The sequence below is a fragment of the Sphaeramia orbicularis genome, chromosome 21, assembly GCF_902148855.1.
Source record: "Sphaeramia orbicularis chromosome 21, fSphaOr1.1, whole genome shotgun sequence".
NCBI lineage: Eukaryota > Metazoa > Chordata > Actinopteri > Kurtiformes > Apogonidae > Sphaeramia > Sphaeramia orbicularis.
The window spans coordinates 39,944,597-39,966,786 of NC_043977.1; the positions used below are offsets into that span (position 1 = coordinate 39,944,597).

General features: G+C 37.0%; 1 protein-coding gene across 1 annotated transcript; it reads left to right on the forward strand.

The window, feature by feature from the left end:
* Positions 1-3,821: 3,821 nt before the first annotated feature.
* Positions 3,822-13,298, forward strand: LOC115412350 (probable ribonuclease ZC3H12C). The gene is given in 6 exon segments (XM_030124797.1): positions 3,822-4,627; positions 6,936-7,075; positions 7,939-8,173; positions 8,888-8,994; positions 10,621-11,668; positions 11,670-13,298. Coding segments are annotated over 6 exon segments (2,715 nt in total). The 3' UTR covers positions 12,049-13,298.
* The last annotated feature ends 8,892 nt before the right edge of the window (positions 13,299-22,190 follow it).

Below are 22,190 nucleotides of genomic sequence, written 5' to 3' on the forward strand. Positions count from 1 at the left end.
TATAGTAGGATTCAGACTGGTAATACATTTATATTTATATGTAAAGTCACTGTTTACCTAAACTGCCTTGTCCAGCTCTTTCTAATCATAATAGTCAGAGTAGTCAGTGCTATCATTTAGTATATATAAAGTTTTTGAATGATTAATTATGATACACATTGATATTTAAAATGCTTTATTTGATGACATCTTTACAGACCACAATGTTATCATTCCATATCCATAAATCATTTTAGTAAGACCAGTCCTGTATTGGTTGTAATGTTCTTAGCTTTTATTCCTTGGCCAATCCTGCGTGTCGAGAGATGTTAAACGTGTGTGTGTGTGTGTGTGTGTGTGTTATTAATGTGATTTGTTTGTTAGATTTGGCTTATGTTTGATGTGGTGTTTTTGACACTTTGACACTTTTGACACTTGTCTCTCGTCTAACTACTCTTTTTCTGACAACTCAGTGCTCCTAAAATGCAAATCAGTGCAAGTGGGAGGAAGTGAGAGAAGCTGCAGCTTTCAACTTGTTTAAAATATGTTAGGAACATGGGCGTCGTTAGGACTTGAAAACATCCGCGGCTAATTTGCGACCTGGTGGAGATGTATAGTTTGTAAGACCAGGGTGCGATTTGTTGGGGAGGATGGAGGGGATTAACCCCCCCTCTGGTATTTACATCCCTACTTCTGCTCAATGAATTTCATCCTTGAGGGGGACAACCAACCAGTAGAAATAACAGGCAGGTTGTGACGGTTTTCTTCCACCTATATCCTACATTACTGGCACTGATGTTCACCTGAAACGAACTGTCAGCAGCGACAGAATTCACAAACGTCCCCATGCACTGGGGCACTGTAAAGAGGGGGTTAACATGACAAATTCATGCCCAGCATTTGTGTGTGTGTGTGTGGGGGGGGGTCATAGAGCAGTGGAGGGGATCCAGTGGATACAGGTTAGAAGTTGTGAAAATTTTGTGTAAGATCCGCTGTATAATACAGGAATAGAACCCGAGAGTTGGACGTTGAAAATATGTAAAGTTTCCCTTTAGTTTCACACCAGCATTAGTTACGTTAGTTATGGAACACACCCCCACGTATATAACTGCTGCCCCCCACTCCGACAAAAAAAACAAAACAAAAACATCTCCCCCTCTGTTTTTCTGACAAATTGCACTCTGCGTAAGACATATTTTAGTTCGTAACATCAGGGGGGAGGAGGTAGGGGGGTGCACTAGATCCAAAAGGACAAACCAGAAACCTGGGAGAAGCAGTGGAGATGTTTCAAGATGCTGCTGTTCAATCATTTTTTCTGCATGATGGAGATCAGTTACAGTGCGTCACAGTCTCCAAAACACTATAAAAGTCACCAGTAGCACCAGAAAAAGTCACAAGATTTGTCACCAAGAGAGTTCGAAAAATCGCACCCCACCCTGTTCTCCATCCCATCATACAGCTCTCTCTCTCTCTCTCTCTCTCTCTCTCTCTCTCTCTCTCTCTCTCTCTCTCTCTCTCTCTCTCTCTGTGTGTCTCATTCTCAAATTTCTCTCAGTACGCACAGGCCGTACAGACGTACAACTGCAGGTACCAGTGATGAAGGGGACATGTATTTATTCATATGCTTATTTAAAAAAAAATATTTAATTAAAAACGGTGTGCTCAGAGATCCGGGACTACTGCCAAAACATCCGGGGCCTAAGTCCTGAATGCCCAGGTCTAACGGCACCTGTAGTTATGAGCCATGAAACAAAACATTTACTTTGGATTTTGGTTTTGCATTTTACTGTACTCTTCCTTGGTGATATCCGCTAACATAACACACTGGAGTTCGCAAAGTGAACTTCCTCAGCGGTTGTTTGATGCAGCGATGTTAAAATGTAAGAATCTTAAAATGCAGTTAGATAAATATCTTTTGTCATATAGAAACAATATAAATATAACATAAAATAACAAGATAGTAAAGCACTGCAATACATATAACAACAACAGAGGAAAAAAAGGTACATTAAAGGGGAAGAAACATATCTCAAAAAGAGTGAGCAATGATAATGACAATAAAAGATTTTAAGCTACTTTTATATACAAATACTCAAGGGTCCAAATTAAACTAATGCTGAAGTGAGGAATTTAGCAAGTAAATACAAAGACATCCTGCAAATGCATTCATAGACCTCACACCACTTTGTACTGTCACTCTCTGACAGTGTTTTTCCTCTATTTGACATCAGTTACATTTACACACAGCATTAGCTTTTTGTATGCGAATGATGTAAGCTGAGCAGTCAGACTTGTTGCGACTGTCCTGGGGTTAGGATAAACGATGATGCTTTTGTACAGACTTGTCTTTCTTATGGCCAAAAATGTGAAAGTTATCTTTAAAATGTAATAAATTACAAGTTACCAGTATTATATTACTCCCCTCCTCCATTGACGACAGTCTTAGAATGTAATTTTGTAACTATTTTATTTTATATTTTAACTATTCTTCTAAAAATATTTTAAACTGGGCTATTATAACTATGGCTGTGGTAGGTTGTTAGTTTACCTAATAATAGTTTGCAGTGTTTGCAGTGTTTTGCAGATTACAAATAACTTAGATTTTTGCTTGAATAATACAAATAAACTCAACAAGACTGCTCCCTGAGACAATATTTTTCAAAATAAAAATAGGAAATTAACAATTATCTTACAACTGTGACACTGAAGTTACTTTTTTCTAGAATAACAAACAAATGTTGGTAACAAAGATGAACATTTTAACAATATCAGTGGGTGCAATGAGCTGCAATGCACATCTCAGAATATCAAAGTGCAAACTGTACAAACTGCAAAAACAGAAACATTGCACATTTTTCTTTTCCAGTCCAATCCATGTCCATTCTCCAAACCTTCATCTAGTCTAGTGACAGATCACCATGGCAGTAGATTTGTTTGTTGTACGTCCCTAAAATGAGTCCAGGGTGCTCCGATGCTAAAACATTAGTTCCACCTGCTACACGTTCTAACCTGTAGAAAAAAAGGGCCCGACAGTTTGAGAAACACTGGCTTAGAGTGATGTGCTTCGATTTGATTGGCACATCAGAGGTGAAATAAGACAGCCACTTAAAACAACACCCGAAATTTGGTAAATAATTGGCGCCTGTCTAGATAGAGACAGTTCCATATTAGTGATTACAGTCTTAATGATACTGTACTTTGCACTGCAGCTTGTCCCAAATGCTTTGTGGCCCTGCGTTGTCAAAACTACACTAAAAGACGGTGTTCCCACACAGAGAAAAGATGCAGGGCAAAATTAATGTATTCTTCATATAGGTTTTTCTTCCTGATAACAATACAAAACATTTGGATGTAACTGCTTCTGTAGCATCACCTGTAACTAGTTACTCCCAAAAATTGTTTATGAAAGGGAAGAAGAGATTGTCTGTAGGTTTTTGCTTGATTTAAAGATGGCTGCAAGAAACACAGTAAACTATGCTATTTATGCTACATGTCTACCTGCTGTGAAAGACAACTACATCAGCTACAATATACAGTACTTTTCAATGTTTTCTGCATTAGCCATCTGAGATGTACCACTAACAGCCCATCAAGTAAAAATGTCTAAAGCTTATTGTTACAGATTTCATTTTGACAGAATTTCTTCTTCCAGTCCTACTTCCACCCACCTGCATCAGGAGGCATGTTCACTGACTGTCTATTAACAGGTTTTTCTTGTGTCTCCCTCAGGCTTCCCTAACAGGACCAGTGAGTGAGTTTTTAACTACTGGCAGGAACAGTGGGGTCAGTCAGGTACCTGGGAGGTCACGGAGGGCGTGGGGCTGGATGTATGAGACGGCTTCATGGGCCTGAAGGACCATCTGGAGGATGGGACAGGCCACATCCTCAGCTTGGGGCTGGATCTGGACTACCTCCATGTGGAAGGTGCTGAGCGACAGGCTGGTGTGAGCGCAGCGGCAGGAGCTGCACACACAGGAGAGGAGGAGGCGGTGGGAGCTGGTGTTCAGAACAACAGGAGTAGCAGTATCAGTAGCAGCAGCACTAGTTATAGTACACAGTCCAACTCCAGCAGCAGTAGTAGCTGTAGTTACTTCTCTGAGGAGAGCGCTGTCTCTGACAGTGAAGATGAGCGGGCCCACATTGTCTCCTGTTCTGCCTCTCAAAACCCAAATCATGGTGAGCCTGCTTTACATCAAGAGTCCACCTCAGTCTGTCCACCAGTCAGGCTGGATCTGGCACCCAACCAATCCCCTGGAGACCCCCCACAACCAAAACCATCATCACCTGACTCTGACCATGTGTCAGACTGCCGCACCAAGGTGGAGTTTGCGCTTAAACTAGGCTACTCTGAGGAGCTGGTGCTGCTGGTGTTGAGGAAACTTGGCCCAGACGCACTCATCAATGACATTCTGGGAGAGCTGGTCAAACTGGGAACCAAGACCGAAATGGAACAACAAGGAGGAGGAGGAGGAGGAGACTTGGCTGTTGCCCAGTCTCCCTCATCTTCTATGTCTCCCTCTTTGGCCTGCTCCTCCTCCTCTTCCACCTCCTCATTGGATACTTACCGGTTACTGTGTCCTTCTCAGCTGCTGGACAATAAAGAAAACCTGCGACCTGTTGTGGTTGATGGGAGTAATGTAGCTATGAGGTGAGTACATGAGCCTTTAGAAGGTGTACCATACACATCTGAAGGACCTGTATTTGCATATATGTTATTGTGTTGCTGGGTGAATGAACAGTGGCTTTTAGCTTGACTTACCCTGACCAATAAACGACCAAACATTTGCATTCACCAAACTTAGGCACATTGATGATCTAGTACACTCTAGTAGTATATGTCTGCTTCCCAATAACTATGGTCTACAATTTTCTTTAGAAATTATCTGTCTCAGAGATTTAATGTGCTAAATATTATGCATTTTAATAAGATTAATTGTAACACAAATGACAAAAGTGCTGGTTTTCTGATGTTTTCAAGGTATATGATACAGTGTTTTTATATATACTTTATTTATTTATTTATTTATACAATAGATTTATAAATCTCACTAGATGGAACCTGCAAAGTGAATGTATTGCAATGTACAGACAGTGTTTTGAAGTAGATCTGGTACTAAAACCCATTCTCTCATTAATTCTCGAATTTCACATTTTGACCCAAGACTGTATCTTGGAAACTTCAGCAAACCAGCATTTTTGACTTGATTTTTCTTTATAAGTGACTCACACGTGGTAAAATGTCACTACTTTTATTCTGGAAGCATATTACTTACAGACCAATGTTATATCAGGCTATAATCAACTCAGCTAATGCACACCAATCTCCATTATCAGCCATTAACATACATGTACATTGCTGTATTTGACCACTTCCAGCAGACACATGGGTCCACTACCGGTCACATACAACTTTGTGACAAATCACTGCATTACAAATTGTTTCATTTGAGCTGGTTAGGACCGGTTTGTGCTCAAAGGGTTAATTTCTTTATCCATAGCTGTCTGTCCATGTTTAGTTTGGCTTTATTTGCCTTTTTATTTTTAATTATAGACCTCACCAATATTAACCTGTATTCATTACAGAAATAAGTGGCTACTCCCAAGGGATCTTGCAGTTATTTTAATAAAAACAGGTTTAAATGCATCTTATTTGATGTATGAATTGGAACCCTGAAGTCAGTATGTGTCAAGAACCTTAATGAAGTCTAGCATTTGCTTGATAGATCTGATACTTTAATGATATATTTTTTTTTTTGCTTTTTCTAAAACAGGTTAATCAGCTAATTTGGGTTCTCACAGTATCTGGTATCACTTATTATCTTTACCAACTTGCACCCACACCTCTGGCTATGTAAGGACAGTTTTAGGTATCTTCAGGAAGAATAGCTGGAGCTGTGAGGCAGCTGAACATGACACAAACGCAAGTCAAATCATGCAACATGGCAGCCAAAACACCACCTAACTTTGTAGGCTCATCTTTGACTTGGTCTGCTGTGGCAACAAACCTCACCAAATAAAATGAACAATAGCTGCAAAGCACATTTAGCCACTTAAAACCCTTTAAACCCTGAGCTTAAAATGGTCCGCCTGTACTTTTTTTTTCTTATTTTGACAAACTAAAAGATTAGAAAATATGCTGTGAGTGAGTCCCATTTTTCCAGAACATTTTTTCCCCCAGATCTTTCAAAATCTAGCAATCATTTACAATTTACTGCATGTTATAATACTGCTAAAATGGCTTATGCGCAGGGTGTGCTAATGATGACACGTCAGGTTTTAAAGAGTTACAGAGTTTCAGTTTATTCAGTTTTTAGAATATTTTCTCTGCTGTAGATTACTGCCAGACTCCTTTCCAAAGATGGAAGGTAATTCATCACAAATACCTTGTTTTAAGTGTCTATACTTCAGTTGAGTGTGTATTTTAACCTATATTCTTTAGATTTAATGCAATCAAGAGCAATATCGGTTCTTTTTATTTTTGCATTACTGTGCTTCATCCCAACAGCAAGACTGATTTCAACCTAAACCAAGTGAACCACATAGAAAAGATGTTCCTTATGTTTCCATGTATTGATGACTAACTAGAAGTGTGAAAACTTTGTTTCACATTGCAGACATCATAATACAAAAGTGTGAAGTCAGTGAATCTTCATATCTCTAACTGTGCTGCTGGATTTAATATGTTGTGTTGTTCAGATTCATCAGACTCACTGCATTAACAGTAGTCATTTGCAGTAATACAGAAAACTGATGATATTGAGTTGCATCAAGAAGCATTGTGCGTTGTCATGAAGTCAGTGAATATAGACACCTGTACTCGTGACAAGACAAAAACGATAAAAGTGACAAAAAGTGCATCATGCAAAACCATTTTTGAAAATCCCAAGTAACCCTTTAAGTCATGACTCCTTTGTTTCGATTTTGGTTAGATTTGACAACTGTCTTTCTGCTTGCAGCCATGGGAACAAGGAGGTGTTCTCCTGTCAAGGCATTCAGCTGGCAGTTGACTGGTTCCTGGAGCGAGGTCACCGAGACATCACTGTTTTTGTCCCCGCCTGGAGAAAGGAGCAATCACGACCTGATGCTCTCATCACAGGTAGATGTGATTCTTGTCACAAGTCACAATGATGGGCCAAAGCTTTTACCTAACCCTCCGGTATCCGGGTGCGCCTTTTAGGCACACTTTGCACTTCATTTTAAAAAACTTTGTATTATTTTTCACAATTTTAATAAAGTTAGAATTCAAAAGTTGCTCATTTTTGCATGATCTTTAAAATTCTGGCCACCAACTAAAATTTGCACATTGTAAACAAAAGAAAATTACAAGACTAGCATCTGTCTCCCAAGTGTGCCTAAAACACACTATTTCTTCCATTTGATCTGTATGATTAGGGCTGACCTTGATTTACAAAAATAAAATCAAATTAGAGCAGAAAAATAAATCAATATATAATATTTAATAGTTTGATTTATAGGTGTGCATTTTTCGCACACTTGGTGACAGATGTATTTTTGAACATTTGACCTAGCGCCAAAAATAATCATGCAAATCAACCAACGTTGCTGTTAATCATTGACATATCCCAGGCTGCAAAAATCAAATAATATGTGATCCACTTTTTATGTAGTATATTGAAAAAAATACATTTTTTGTGTTTTTTGCATCCAAAAAAATGGTTTGTTTACATTACAAACACGGCATTTAAAGGGTTAAAAAATGTGACAATTATTGAGTATTTGGTATTTTTATTTACAGCTCAAGTTGATGAAATAGAAAAAAGTGTAAAAGAATTAAAAACAAACTATGAAAATTTTTTTGACATTATCCACAAGTGTGCAAAAAAGGCACACTTGGTGCTTAGTAAGGGTCTTGCTGGACAGGATACCAGAGGGTTAAACCATGTGCTTTAGGAGGTATACCTCATCTTCTTCTGTTTAACTGTATGACTCCTGTTGCAGACCAAGAGATTCTACGACGACTGGAAAAAGAGAAGATCCTGGTCTTCACTCCTTCGCGTCGTGTGCAGGGACGACGCGTAGTTTGCTATGATGATCGTTTCATTGTCAAACTTGCTTATGAGTCAGATGGTATCATTGTTTCCAATGACAACTACCGCGACCTCGCCAATGAAAAACCAGAGTGGAAGAAATTCATTGACGAGCGTCTGCTGATGTATTCATTTGTAAATGACAAGTAAGAAACTTACATTTGCCAAAAGGAACATTATATAAGTGAAGAATCACCAAGAAGTTTTAAGTATCTATTTTAATCAATCTGAAATGTAAAATAGAAGATGAGGAGAGGCTTAGGAGATGAAAGGCTTGGTCTGACACTGAAACCCAGTGTCCCCTTACACACTTTTTCTGGAAAGCTAACTTCCAACTTGATTAACATAATCTTTCCTAGAGGCGATGATTTGGATCCGTATCAGTTCCTTTCATCTTTGCTCTACTTGTCATTTCCTCTGTAGACACTTCATTTATCATGTGGCAGTGTCATTTATTTGGTTAGATTTTTCACTTAGTCTTTAGGTTTGGTTTGTGATTTCTGTTTAGTTTTATAAGTGCATAAATAGCACATGGTTTATTACTGTAAATGCTTGTCATCTTTATTCCAATTAAATTTTTGTCATTGTCTTTGTCAGCTATTATAAACTTGTTATTAGAATATTTTTTGTTCAACTAAATGTTTTAACTGCTTTTGTGGTTGTATGTCAGCCCAGGGTCTAAAATGTAAACAGCCGTGTGTGTGTGCTAGTATCAGGCTGAAACTATAGCTTCTAAGTAACTTGACAACATAGATAAGCCATTCTGTAGTCAGTAAGGGACAAAACTTTAAAGTGGAATAAACACAAATGCGCCTTTTTATTTACATATGATTTAACTGTACTATTTGCCTCCTATTTAGGTTCATGCCTCCAGATGACCCACTTGGACGTCATGGACCCAGTCTAGAGAATTTCCTGAGGAAGAAGCCAGTGATTCCTGAACACAGGAAGCAGCCATGTCCCTATGGTAAATAATCTGTACTTTTATTTATTACCTCTGTACTTGACAGCAGTGCACTTAAAATTATTGACACTTAATAAATTACTGAAAGTATTATGAGTATTTAGACATGCATTTTTGAATAATGAGTGCATTTAGAGTAGAAACCCATCATTAACCCATCGAGACCTGAACACACACTGGTGACCAAACTCATCTACCAATATAAAATGTTTAATAACTTTTGATCCATTTAACCTATCAATCCATGTAAATAATTGGTGTAAAATGCAGTTTGTCATCTTTTCATGGTCATCAGATATGACCCATTTGGATGTTCAGAGGCTCTGTTGTGAACGTGGAAACACCATCATCTTCTACAACATTGATTCAACAGTAAAACCCATGGAGTTGGCTCAATGACAGTGGATGAACACACTGGGTTTATGTTCAGTTAAGGATCAATTTTGTTGAAAAAGTCAGGTTTTCTTCATTTTTCTCTGTTTCTGATATTAGTTAATTTTAATCTGAGCTTTTATGAACATCTACATGGTCAGTAAATTAAGTATGGGAAAGTACCAAATTTTTATTGAAAAAACGCAAAAGACAGAGGATAATATTATAATAAATGGTGATAAATCACTTTAGAAAGGTTTAATAGAGAGAAAAATTCATCTGGAAACTGCCACAAAAATAGTACTGGGTCTGGTCTATGGGTTAGTACATATATGTTATGCTTGGAACTAGGGATGTAACGATTACCAGTATAACGATAAACCACGGTAAAATTGCCAATGGTTATTATTATCGTTTAAATTCTAATTATCATGATAACCGTGTTTGATTACTGCACTTTTCCGGAGAAAACTCTTATGTAAAGATCTGCCTTTATGTCAAATATTTGAGTATAGTTTTAATTTATTACAATTTTAATTGTATATACCTAATATTTGGAACTAATATTCACTTTTAAAGTCTTTGAAAAGGTTTGTTAAGTATCTTTGTGTTATTTATGCAATAAATTATATACATTTTTCAAATCGGATTTGATATATTTTTTTTGTGTGTTTTCTGTCCTTTTGTGTTCATAAAGTAGGTTAAAGTGAAAAAAATAATAGACAGGTGATATAAATGAAGTTATGCTGAAAAAAAAAGATACCAAACATGGGTATAGTAAACATTACTGTATATAGTATATAAAGGCAAAATCAAAAGGACTGAAAAATGGCCAGAATAGGTTCAGACCACTAAGGGTTAATATTTGAATGTTTCTGCCAAGAGAAAGTACATTGTGCCTATTATTTTATTTGTTTTTTTGTTGTTGTTGTTGTTGTTTTTTTCAAAATACAACTTGATTAAATTATTTCAGTGTGTGTATAAGTACTTTTTGAACGTTTTGAGCAGAATTTCAACAATACCGCGATAATAATGATAATCGTGATAATTTTGGTCACAATAACCGTGATATGACATTTTCATATGGTTACATCCCTACTTGGAACATAATTGTTTTCTGAGCAGAAGTCCTAACCATGTTATGCTTGAGAGAATGACACATCCTAGTGCTGGATACAAACAGCAGATGAACAGCCCACCAATATTACCCATATTTTGTCACAATAATAACAAACGTTTTGCTGTTTCTGCCATTAGGGAAAAAGTGCACATATGGCCACAAGTGCAAGTTTTACCACCCTGAGAGGGGCAGCCATCCACAGCGATCTGTGGCTGATGAGCTCCGTGCCAGTGCCAAAATGTCATCAGTAGCTTCCAGAGGCCTGCTGGAAGATGCCCTGATGGTGATGAGCCAAAGTTCCGGTCAACTGGATGCCATGGCAGAGGCTGAGGTTTGTCGGAGCACTCCAAAGAAACAGCCAAACCTCACTGACCTCCTGGAGGACAGGATCCGAGGCCTGTCCAAGATGGAGGCCCGTAGGGGGAGCAGCAGCAGCAGCAGTAGCTGTAGTAGCAGCTTCTTAGGTCTTTCTGCTCCAGGAGGGCCACCGTCATCAGCAAGTCTGGACCGATGGGAGTACATGGGGAACTCCAGGCCTTCCATAGCCTCAGGACCAAACCAGGCTGAAACACTCAACAGATGTGAGTCCCCAGAGGTGGGCTACAGCTCACTGGTGAAGGCCTACTCTAGTCTAAGTCTTACAGTCCCACAGAGTCCGGAACGCTTCTCCCCAGCTGACCTTCGAGCTGGATCACTGCTCTCAGACTGCAGCAGTGAGGAGAGCACAGACTCTTTCTCCCCAGACCCGGTTCTAGATGATGGTCCAAAGTGTCGCCACCTTCATCACCATTATCACTGTGGTGGCCCCTACCCCACCAGCCGTCCAGAACTGGGCCAACACAGTCCTCATGGGCCTTCCATCTCTCAAACAAAACCACAAGGCTTTGGCTTGGATGACCTACCATTGACCTTCACATCTCCTTACACCTCTCCGCATCCCTTCAAACCCACTTCAGCCAAATACATCCCACCCCTCCTTCAGCACCCCTCCTCACTCAGCAGTTTTTCCAGGGAGTTCTCAGCAAGACCACCCCAAATGCCCCCCTCTCAGAGTTCCCCCTTGGGCCACCTTTGGCAGGAGGGTGGGGTTCAGGACTCCAGAGTGTATCAAGGATCCCCACTTCAATCTAGGAGAAGTTACTCTGGGATAAACCAACAACCTCAACTCCAGATGAACTGGGACCCCCCGTTACCAGCAGAAGCCATGCTATGACACCTTCGCTTTACAGAGCCTTCCAGATGTCCATGAGAAACCGTGGCACTCTCCTTGGGGCAGGCATTCCTCACCATGTGGCTTTTCTGCACCACCAATCCCACAGGTGACCAGTAGTCCATCCATCCCCACCCATAAAAGCCACCCACCCCCACTCCCACCCCCAGCACACCAGCACCAGAAGTCCTCTGGCTTAGGTCGATATCAGGATCTGAGGGAGAGGTTGTTTATTAATTTGTGTGGTATCTTTCCTCCAGATCTGGTTAGATTGGTAATGACTAGGAACCCTCATATGATGGATGCTCAGGAGCTTGCAGCTGCCATTTTGATGGTAAAATTACAGCACAGTTAAAGGTAATGACACATGCGTATGGACAGACTAATAATGCAGATGAAAAGCACATTATTTAAAGCTCTTTACGCTGTCAATGGGCTGCTTTTTCAATGCAGGGATATTGTCCATTATTTTTAAAGGTATTTTTCGTAAAAGGGAAATCCCAAATCTGCAATGTTACTGAATATGCCTGCTTAAGCACTTAAGATCAGGAAAGACTGGAGTTATTGTTGTTATTTGAGCTGTTTAGGTTGATTCAGAACACATACCCGCTTAGGGAGGCTTTCTGTGTTTCAAGAATGACAGTGTTGTTTGTTAAAATTAATTTATTTGTTACATCTTAACTTATTACTTTTATAATTTGGGAAATTATTCTGTTTTCTGCACTTGATATTGTTGTGTTTTCTGTTTTGTTTTTTTTGTTTTTTTTTTGGCAATCATATCAGGGTTTCAATACATCTCAAAGCAATAATCTCCATTTTAGTCATATGCCTGTGTTTCAGTTACTACAATGACGGCACAGGGTAAGTAACAGAATGTAATAAACTGTAAAACATCAATGCCACATTTAAAGTATATTCCTACAGTATTTATTGCTTATATTAGCTCAGTGGATGTCTTCAGGTACTAACAGGTGGCAGATCAGATGCTGTGGTGAGATTTTGTGAATTTCCCCAACAGGGAAGTGAAACTTAAGTGGCAGCCGCAAAAAGAGAAAGCAAAAACTCCTCTCAAAAACCCCAAGCTGTCGTTAGCTTTGAACTCAGTGTATTTCCTTTGCTAGGATAACCCTGTCAGCTGACTTCACGCTTTATCAGCTGTCGGAAAACATTAAACAAAACACATCCTGTGTTTTTTCTTTTCAGGCTTCAAACCATACACACATAACAAGCTATCAAGAGAAAAACATGATATAGGTAGAATAAAAATTGATGGTATCCTTTTATTCTTAATTTAATATTATGTGTTAATTTATTGCATTTTTTATGTGTGTGAATGTCTGTGGTGTGTGAGACACAGGGTCTCCTTTGTCAGTGGTGTCACCACTAGAGAGGATTTAGCAGCTTTGGACAGGGTAGAACTCGTTTATGCCCTTCAATAAAATATGCAGTTTTGCAGTAAATGACTCAAACCAACATGCAAGAGCTGACAAACCAAACACAACTGTCTTCAGTTCTCCAGTCTCCTCTCTGAGACATTAATCATTAGATCAGTTAAATCAGTGGGTGGAGCCAAAGAACCACACGGGTGGTTTATTTATACTACACTGACTTCTTTGTGAAACATTTTACAGTGTGTCAGCGCACTGCAGAAGTGTGATATTGCACCTATCCATCTGTTCTCTGGTCTGAGCCTTCATCTGCTGTTCCTCTATAATAGTGGGATTCCTTCACCTCAGGAACTAAATTATTGATCCACAACCACAGAGCAGAGAATAAACAGTCCTGAAAGAGATGTACAACACACATGCAACAATATAAGAAGGCAAAACCAATTTCTAATGATTTATTTCTGTTTAAAAGTTACATTGTACTTAATTATATATGGGCAGGTGATAAATTAATGGAAAAACCTGACAGGAGTAGTTTACTCTATGACAAAGCAACCATTTATCAGATATTAGGGTGGAATGATAAGTCTGAAAATAGTGTAAAATACGTGTCGTTGCTTCACATTCACAGATGACAGATATTGAACGTCACTCTCCACATCTACCATCAAAACACCAAATGATAGACTATCTTTTCTTAGAATGGTGTTCATCGGTTCAGAGCTCACACATGGTAGAGTCAATACCAAACAGCACTGATGCTGGGATGAACCTTATGCTGCGTTCCACTACGTGGTACCAGCTCGACTCAACTTGACTCGGCCTTTTTGCGTTTCCATTACATAAAAGAACCTGGAATCTGGTACTCAGTACTACTTTTCTAGTACTTGCTCGGCCAAGGTTCCAAAATGGGTAAAGAGATATTAAAATGTGACGTGTAAACACTGCAGATCACTGATTGGTCAGAGAGTTGTCTCTGTGCCATTGCGTCATCAATGCGTGACACGTCATTTAAAAAAAAAAACAGATCTGTAAGTTTACAGTAAATATACCAGTAGGTCAGTGGCGATTTCTCATAGACTGCAAGGGAAGCTCGGCTTCCCCTAAAATTATGAAAATTAAATGGTTAAATATGTACAGTTGTGTTGACAATTCATTGACTACAAATGTGTTAGAACATGTTCATCTCACAGACGAGTTCGTTCAGAATCACTCTCATGTTCACTTCTCATACATTCCCGTTGCGCTTTTCTCATGCGATCTCTACTCAGTGCATTTGCTCGTAGACGTTCAGTGTCCATGCACTTCAATGGGACTGAGTGGAACAGTTTTTTTCATTGCCCCAAAACTGGACGGTAATTGGATAAATGCCACGATGTTGTCCCGCTCCCGGACGCTCGGCGTCTCTGGGGGTGAATGGAGCTGTGGGCGGAGCTCGGCTGGGCTGGACACCGGGCTTCCTCGCGCTGATTGGAGGATCAGTCAAAAGGCTGAATCCCGTTTGATTGACAGCTAGTTTGAGATCTACTCCTTCACTGACACAGTTCAGTTTAATACTGTCGCACATTCTGCTGTGAAATCAAGAGAGAAACCACTACGAAATTACTCATTCATTTCTTGCGCTGTAAATAAAACACACTCATTGTACTTCCTTGTTTCAATTTAACATAATTTCAGTGTTTTCTTGTTTACTTGGTACGATAAGGTCACTGACCATTTTCTTAAAAAGGAACGGAGGGACGAATTTATGTTTAAATAACCTGACAATTTTTTATGTAAGCCGACAATGAGCTTTCCCTCTCTGAAAGACGAGCAGCTGCCACTGCAGTAGGTTAATCCATGATAACAGCCCACAAAACTACACCATGGTTGGTCGAGGAGGTTCAGAAATTTCTGTCCTTGGTGGTTGATGAAAAGATTCAGCGTGAGCTTGATGAGACAACATGCAACAAGCAAGTTTATCAGCAACTCTCTGAGCAGTCTAGTCTGACATCCAGGTACTCTAAAGTCAGTAGTATCCTGTAATGGAAACGGTCTCCAGGAATAGTACCTGGTACCCGAGTCAAGTCAAGTCGAGCTGGTTTCATGTGGTGGAAACGCAGCATTAGTCATGTTTAACATCACCCGAGTAAGACGCTGAAAACTGACTTTTCCTTTAATTTGTCACCTGTCTGTACATTCACTAACAGCAGCGGGAAAAAAAAACAAAACATAAAATCTGGTTTGACTTTCAGTTAATGAACTTTAAGGTTTTCTGATCATATTTCTTGGCCTACAAAGTCTTCATCTCAACAGCTTTTAATACTTTACATTCTGAAGGAAATGTAACTAAAACTAAAAGGATAGTACTTTTTTTTTTTTTTTTTACATTATTTCTTACTACAACTAAAAAGCCTGCGCACTTAAAAACGTTCACTTTCTTGACTTTATATTCAATATGCGTGCATGTGCCAAAACCATGCATTTTTTTTTTCTGCAAGCACAAACCAAAATCCTGAAACTGATGCACCAACATGGAATGCTGCCATTATGAATTACAGTAATTATCCTTGTTTAGTTTCTGTCATTGGAGAAAAAGGTTTTATTGTCTCTAGTTAGCAGTTTCCTGTATGAACTCCTTCACAAATCAAACAAATTCCAAAATAATCGAAGCCCTGGTGGACCTGTCCCAGGCAGAGACCAAGCAAATCAACCAGAGCACGAAAGACTGGTATTATTGAAAAAGACACAGCTGTAAGAGACACTGACCAAACACAGACTCTCAGACAGGCTGGAAATTCACCTTATTTGACGTTAAGTCTGGTTTCCTTTCACTGTTGTGTGTAAATATCTTGTCCTACAGTTCGTTTGGCGGCCATTTTCCTTGTTGGCTAGCTGGTGAAAAACTACTGTAGCTATTAGCGTTCGTGAAAAACAACCTAATTCATGGTGGGGGTGGGGGGTCCGTAACTAGCCGTAACTAACTTTCTATAGCTAACTTTTCCATAACTAATTCCATAACTACCTTTGAGGTGTCTTCTACAATGTATAATGTTTCCTGACAGGTTAATAGTTGACCAGCTGAGCAAGTCTAAATGGGAACTGTTTGTGAAAAAATATGAATTACTGCTCAGAACCTGTGGACAAACAAACAATGATCTGTGATAAACTGGGTCCTTTTGGGCTTAATACCCCCCACTTCTTACCCACACTGATGTGACTACACATGACCTTCAATAATCCCAAAGATATTTACTTTCCAATGATTCAAAAATGTGCAAATGAATGTAGCATAAGAAGAATTATGAAGAATAAAAGAGCAAAAATTGCAATGCAAAAAATGTAAGGTAGCTTTTCCTAATATATGTTCATGTTAAAATAAAGGTTTAGGATAATGTTAAAATTCTCTAAATTAAAAGTATTTAATCCCAAATGATTTATGTTTAAAATTCATGTAGTCTGTTCCATGAAAAAGCAAATGTACTGGATTTTCTCCTATCATCCTAACATACGTTATTAACATACATATCACAGGTGTCAAACATGCGGCCCGGGGGCCAAATCTGGCCCGCCAAAGGTTCCATTCCGGCCCGCAGGATGAAAGTGCAAAGATGAACCTGAACACCCCTGTTGTCCAAAGCATTTTGGTTCAGGTTCCACATGCAGACCAATGTGATCTCAAGTAAAAATAACAACACAATAAACCCATAAATAATGACAACTACAGATTTTCTTTGTGAAAAATTATGTGGAAAAAGTTGAAGTGAAAAAAATAACATTACACTGTGAAAATATTTACATTTACAAAATTATTCTTTCACAATAAAATGCAAATAAATAAATAAAAACAAAGATGAACAACCCGAAGTGTGCAATTTGAACAATATTCTGCCTGTTACTAAATGTTTTGTGCATTTATGGATCCACTGTGATCTGTAGTTGTGTTAATAATAAGAGATGGACTATTGTAGAAATTGTTCAAATTTTAGTTCCAAACTCCAAAATTTTAACGATATTCTGCCTGTTACCAAATGTTTATGTAGCATTATGTGTAATGCACTTGTACAAATAATAAGTTGAGGGATAATATTGTTAAAATTGCACTAATTTTTCAAATGAAATTTCTGTTTTTTCAGGTTATTCACATCTTTTTTTGTAAAATGTAAATATTTTCATAATTTAATTGGGGGCTTTTGTACTAAAACAACAAGAAAAACTTGGATTTGTCATTATTTATAGGTTATTAAGTCATTAAGGCCTGCTTGAGATCAAATTGGGCTAAATATGGCCCCCGAACCAAAATGAATCTGACACCCCTGATATATATATTATGAGAGTTTATAAATGCTATTACATACTTAAGAAAAGAACTAAGTTACTTCTGGTCAGGACTTTTCATTCTTAAAGAGAAACTCAAGTGCAAAACTCCTGGGAAGTCCTCCATTTTTCCACAGTAGCCACGCCCACTTCATATTTCTGACCAATCACACACAGTAGCTGTCAGACCCCCCACGTGAGAAAACAGTTCTGTTCAGATGATGTGTTGGGAATAAGATGTGAGAAAATAATGACATGATCCTTTTATCACAGCCTTGTTGAGCCGCATTATGTAATAAATACCCATTATGTAATAAAAGTTCAAAATGTAATAGCAATGTCACGTCATCTTGTAATAAAGCCGCATTATGTTATAAACTGACACATTTTGTAATAAACAACCTCAATGCATTATGTAGTACATTTTTTCACATTATGTAGTAAGTTTATTACAAATTTATTACAAAATACACTTGACACATTTTTATTTTCAGGAAAATGTGATGTGCTAAATTAATCTTTAAACTGTGTGGTTAAAGTTCTGATTCCATTACCTGTAGCTCCTGTGACTAATTTCTTCTAAATTGCTCTGAAATTATATTAATTTGGGTTGTTATTACATAATGAACCATGTTATTACTTTTTTTTTTTTTTTTTTTTTTAATAAAAATGTGTCAAGTGCATTTTGTAATACATTTCTCAAATTGTAATAACTCACTACATAATATGAAAAAATTTACTATATAATGCGTTGACGTAGTTTATTACAAAATGCGTCAGTTTATTACATAATGCGGCTTTATTACAAGATGACGTGACATTCTTATTACATTTTGGACTTTTGTTACATAATGGGAATTTATTACATAATGCGGCTCAACAACAAGCCTTGGGTGAAAGAAAAAAAGATTCTCTATTTTTAAGTATGTACAAACCTGAAATTTGATTGTTTTACTTTGAAAAAGCTTGTGTTTGCAACAGATCAATACACACTTCAGATGAACACAGTCACACAGGCCAGTATCAGCGTGGTCCATTGACTCCACCCACTGAGTTTCATCAGTATTCTCTCAAACTTCTCATCTGTTTCTTTTCCTTTTTTTTTTTTTTAAATTCAACAGCACAGTCGTGTCCAGATGTTTCTGCAGTGGCAAATGTGTTTTTTTTTTCACGTTTCTGAGTTACGACTTTGTCAATACAACACTTTTATGGTCGGATCACATTGTGTCACTGCTCAAACTTCTGGCCACAACTTAACATTAAAGGGCATCTAAAGCACTTGGAGCAGAATGTTTGTACAGAACACATGCTTTCTTCAAATACTTCATATCAATAATAATATTTTTATTAGTAAGTGTTTACTGTCTGAGAATGGTTTGTAAGGCTAAAACTGTTGCCTGATGATTAGCATCATTTCTTGTTGCCGAATGAGACCTCTGTTGTTGATACAAATTGTATCCTATTAACGTTCTTAACAAGATCATTGTTTAATATGAGAATATTTTAAAAAATAAAATATTTCGAGTTAAATATTTTGAGTATTCGTGACACGCTCAGTCACATCTGGTACTACTTAACAAATATTTAAACAAGGGGTCTTTTTTTATTATTCCCTTTTCCCAAATGCAGGAGTATTTGGCAACAGTGTTTATACAGTATTGTCAGTAAAATTAAGAGTGAATATTTAATTCTCAAATGTAATAAAATGCTGATTTGGCTGAAAATATACAGAAAAACACAAAAAATATGTAAAAATAAAGGTGAGGTAAAAGAGATATGGCCTTTCTACTACTGAGACGTAAAAAGTGCAGTTTTTACAAAAACCTCTGAGTGGTTTAAGAACAGATTTCCTCATATCTAAAAACACTTTCTTCTCTTTCTCAATATGTTATCTTACTTTAAAAGCTTTCTACTCAAGGGCTGCACTGTGTGTCTCAGGAAGATGTCACTAAAAGAACATACTTAGTGTAAAAACTATTTTTCTATTGCCATAACCTTGTGACAATACTATTTTTCTATGTCCGTCTGCACTGACAGAGGAAATTAGAATTTTTCTTTGAATTTTTCGTAAATGTTTCATGATAATGAGCGTTAACACTGAATTTGAAGCAAATACACTCTGTTGCCAGGTATTTAACATCGACGTGTTTACTTAATGGTATATTTTTGAATGTATTTGTACACTTATATACAGTCTATGATGTGTACAGAAGACAAGAATGCCCATGTTTGCACTTATTTGTTTTTTTATATATAGTTAACTACACAAAATAACTGTCTCATATTCTTAGTATTAAACAATGATTGCAGACAGGGCTGGTTGATAGAAGTATTACAACAATAAATGGAAAATCATTATTTCTTGCCAGTTTAAAGGCTGGTTTTTGGTCCTGAGTGAAAGTTGAAGAAACCAGTTACTTGATATTTTAAATGATTTGTAAAACCCATGAAAAAAGGTAAATTAAAAAAAAAAAAAAAAAAAGAATCAAACTGGTATAGACTGGAATGTACGGAAGAGGATTAGGGCCACTAGAAAAACAAAATTTAAGGTCCAATATATATTTATTTTGTTATTATTATGAGGGGGAAAAAAATTCTGAGAAAAATTCTGAATTCTTAGAGAAAAATTCAGATTTTAATCTCAGAATTCTGTCTTTTTTCTCTGACTTCTGACTTTAATCTTGGAATTCTGAGTTTTTTCCTAGAAAAATAAATAAATAAATAAATAAATATATATATATATATATATATATATATATATATATATATATATATATATATATATATATATATATATATATATGTATACAGGGTGGGGAAGCTAAATTTACAATATTTTGAGGCAGGGATTAAAAGACAGTGTATGACCAATTAGTTTATTAAAAGTCATGAGAATTTATTTGCCACAAGAAAATCGACATAATAGAAAATGTTTTTATTCTATGTGTCCTCCTTCTTTCTCAATAACTGCCTTCACACGCTTCCTGAAACTTGCGCAAGTGTTCCTCAAATATTGGGGTGACAACTTCTCCCATTCTTCTTTAATTGTATCTTCCAGACTTTCTCGTAATAGTTTTGCTCATAGTCATTCTCTTCTTTACATTATAAACAGTCTTTATGGACACTCCAACTATTTTTGAAATCTCCTTTGGTGTGACGAGTGCATTCAGCAAATCACACACTCTTTGACGTTTGCTTTCCTGATTACTCATATGGGCAAAAGTTTCTGAAAAGGTATGGATAATAGTGTTAGGTATGATTATGACATCAATATATGTTTGGTTTCAAAACAATTGACGTAGTGCCTGCTGAGAAAAAACAACTAAATGTTTATTGTAAATTTTGCTTCCCCATCCTGTATATATATATACATATATATATATATATATATATATATATAATTTTTTTTTTTTTTCCAGTAGCCCTAATCATCTTCTGTAGAATGGTATAGTGTCTGATATTGCAATTCAGTGCTTATTTAGTTCATTTTTTAAATCCTCAGTGAAAGTTTTATTTAGATTTTTTACAACATTAAATCAAAACAAACAAAATGAGCACAATTTGAGTTCTTATCGAAAATAAAAACAACAAAAACTAAGAAAATACCTCTATTCATGTCTTTAAATGCTTCTTTATGGTTAGAACTTGACAAATACCAAACAGAAGAACATTTCAGACATCCAGAGATAGAATATTCAAAACAATTATAGTGATAATTTTGTGTCAAAATTTAATAATATTAAGCAAAGTATTGATAATTATTATTTTATTGTCCAGCCCTAAATGCAGCCGTGGCCGTTCTTCACTTCCATGTGTTTGCATGTTTGGTATTCAAAGTATTTATGTGACAGTTCAGACTTGGATGGAACTTAAAACTCACCATAAAGTGAACTTCATCCACATTCCTGCCTCTTCCTTTGGTCTGTGTAATTATAATAAATGGGGTTTGATGGCTTTGGCATAAGAACACATTTCAGCTCATGCAGCCTGTGTCTGCCTCAGATCATGTCACTGTGAGCACGGAAGTTTACTGAAAAAAAAAAAGAGATGATCAACAATTATTTTGACATTTTTCCAAAACTGCCAAAGACAAAAAATATTGCCCCTTAATAACTTAAAAGTTGTAATAGCATTACTTTAAATTCAGTGTTAACACAAAAGTTTTCAATATTTATTTGTGGGGATTTAATGGCTGAAATGCTGTGTTTTTACTTGTCTGTCAATGCAATAAAACTGGCCTTAACACGTATAAAGTTATTATAAAGTTGTGGAAAGGAAATGTAAAACTACAATGTCACTACATAATGCCATCCTGAAATTGTTTGTGCTTTAATATGAAAACAAAACGTGAATTCAGAGACCAAAGTCGAGTGATTTAAAGTACTTTAATTTTTTTTCCTAAGGCAAAGGTGGCTCGATTTAACTGATATACAGAGTAATTTGTTAAGTATTTGACCTTCGCTGCTGCTTCACAGTGCATCCTTTGGGCAGAAATAGTCTTTTTTTCCTCAAAACTCAAAAATGTGGATCAGATGTTAACATCTCTTTTTACAGTTGTGCAGATAAGATGCTGATATGTGTTTTAAAATGCATGAAATATTTCTGAAGGTATTAACCCATAAAGACCCAGTGCTACTTTTGTGGCAGTTCCCAAATGATTTTTTTTCCCTCTAAATTTAATCTTTCTTAGTAATTTCTAAGCATTATTGTAATTTTACCCTCTAAGTTTTGCATTGTTTCAGTAAAAAATCTTTAATTTTCTTATATTTAATTTACTGATCGTGTAGATGTTCATAAAAGCTCAGATTAAGGT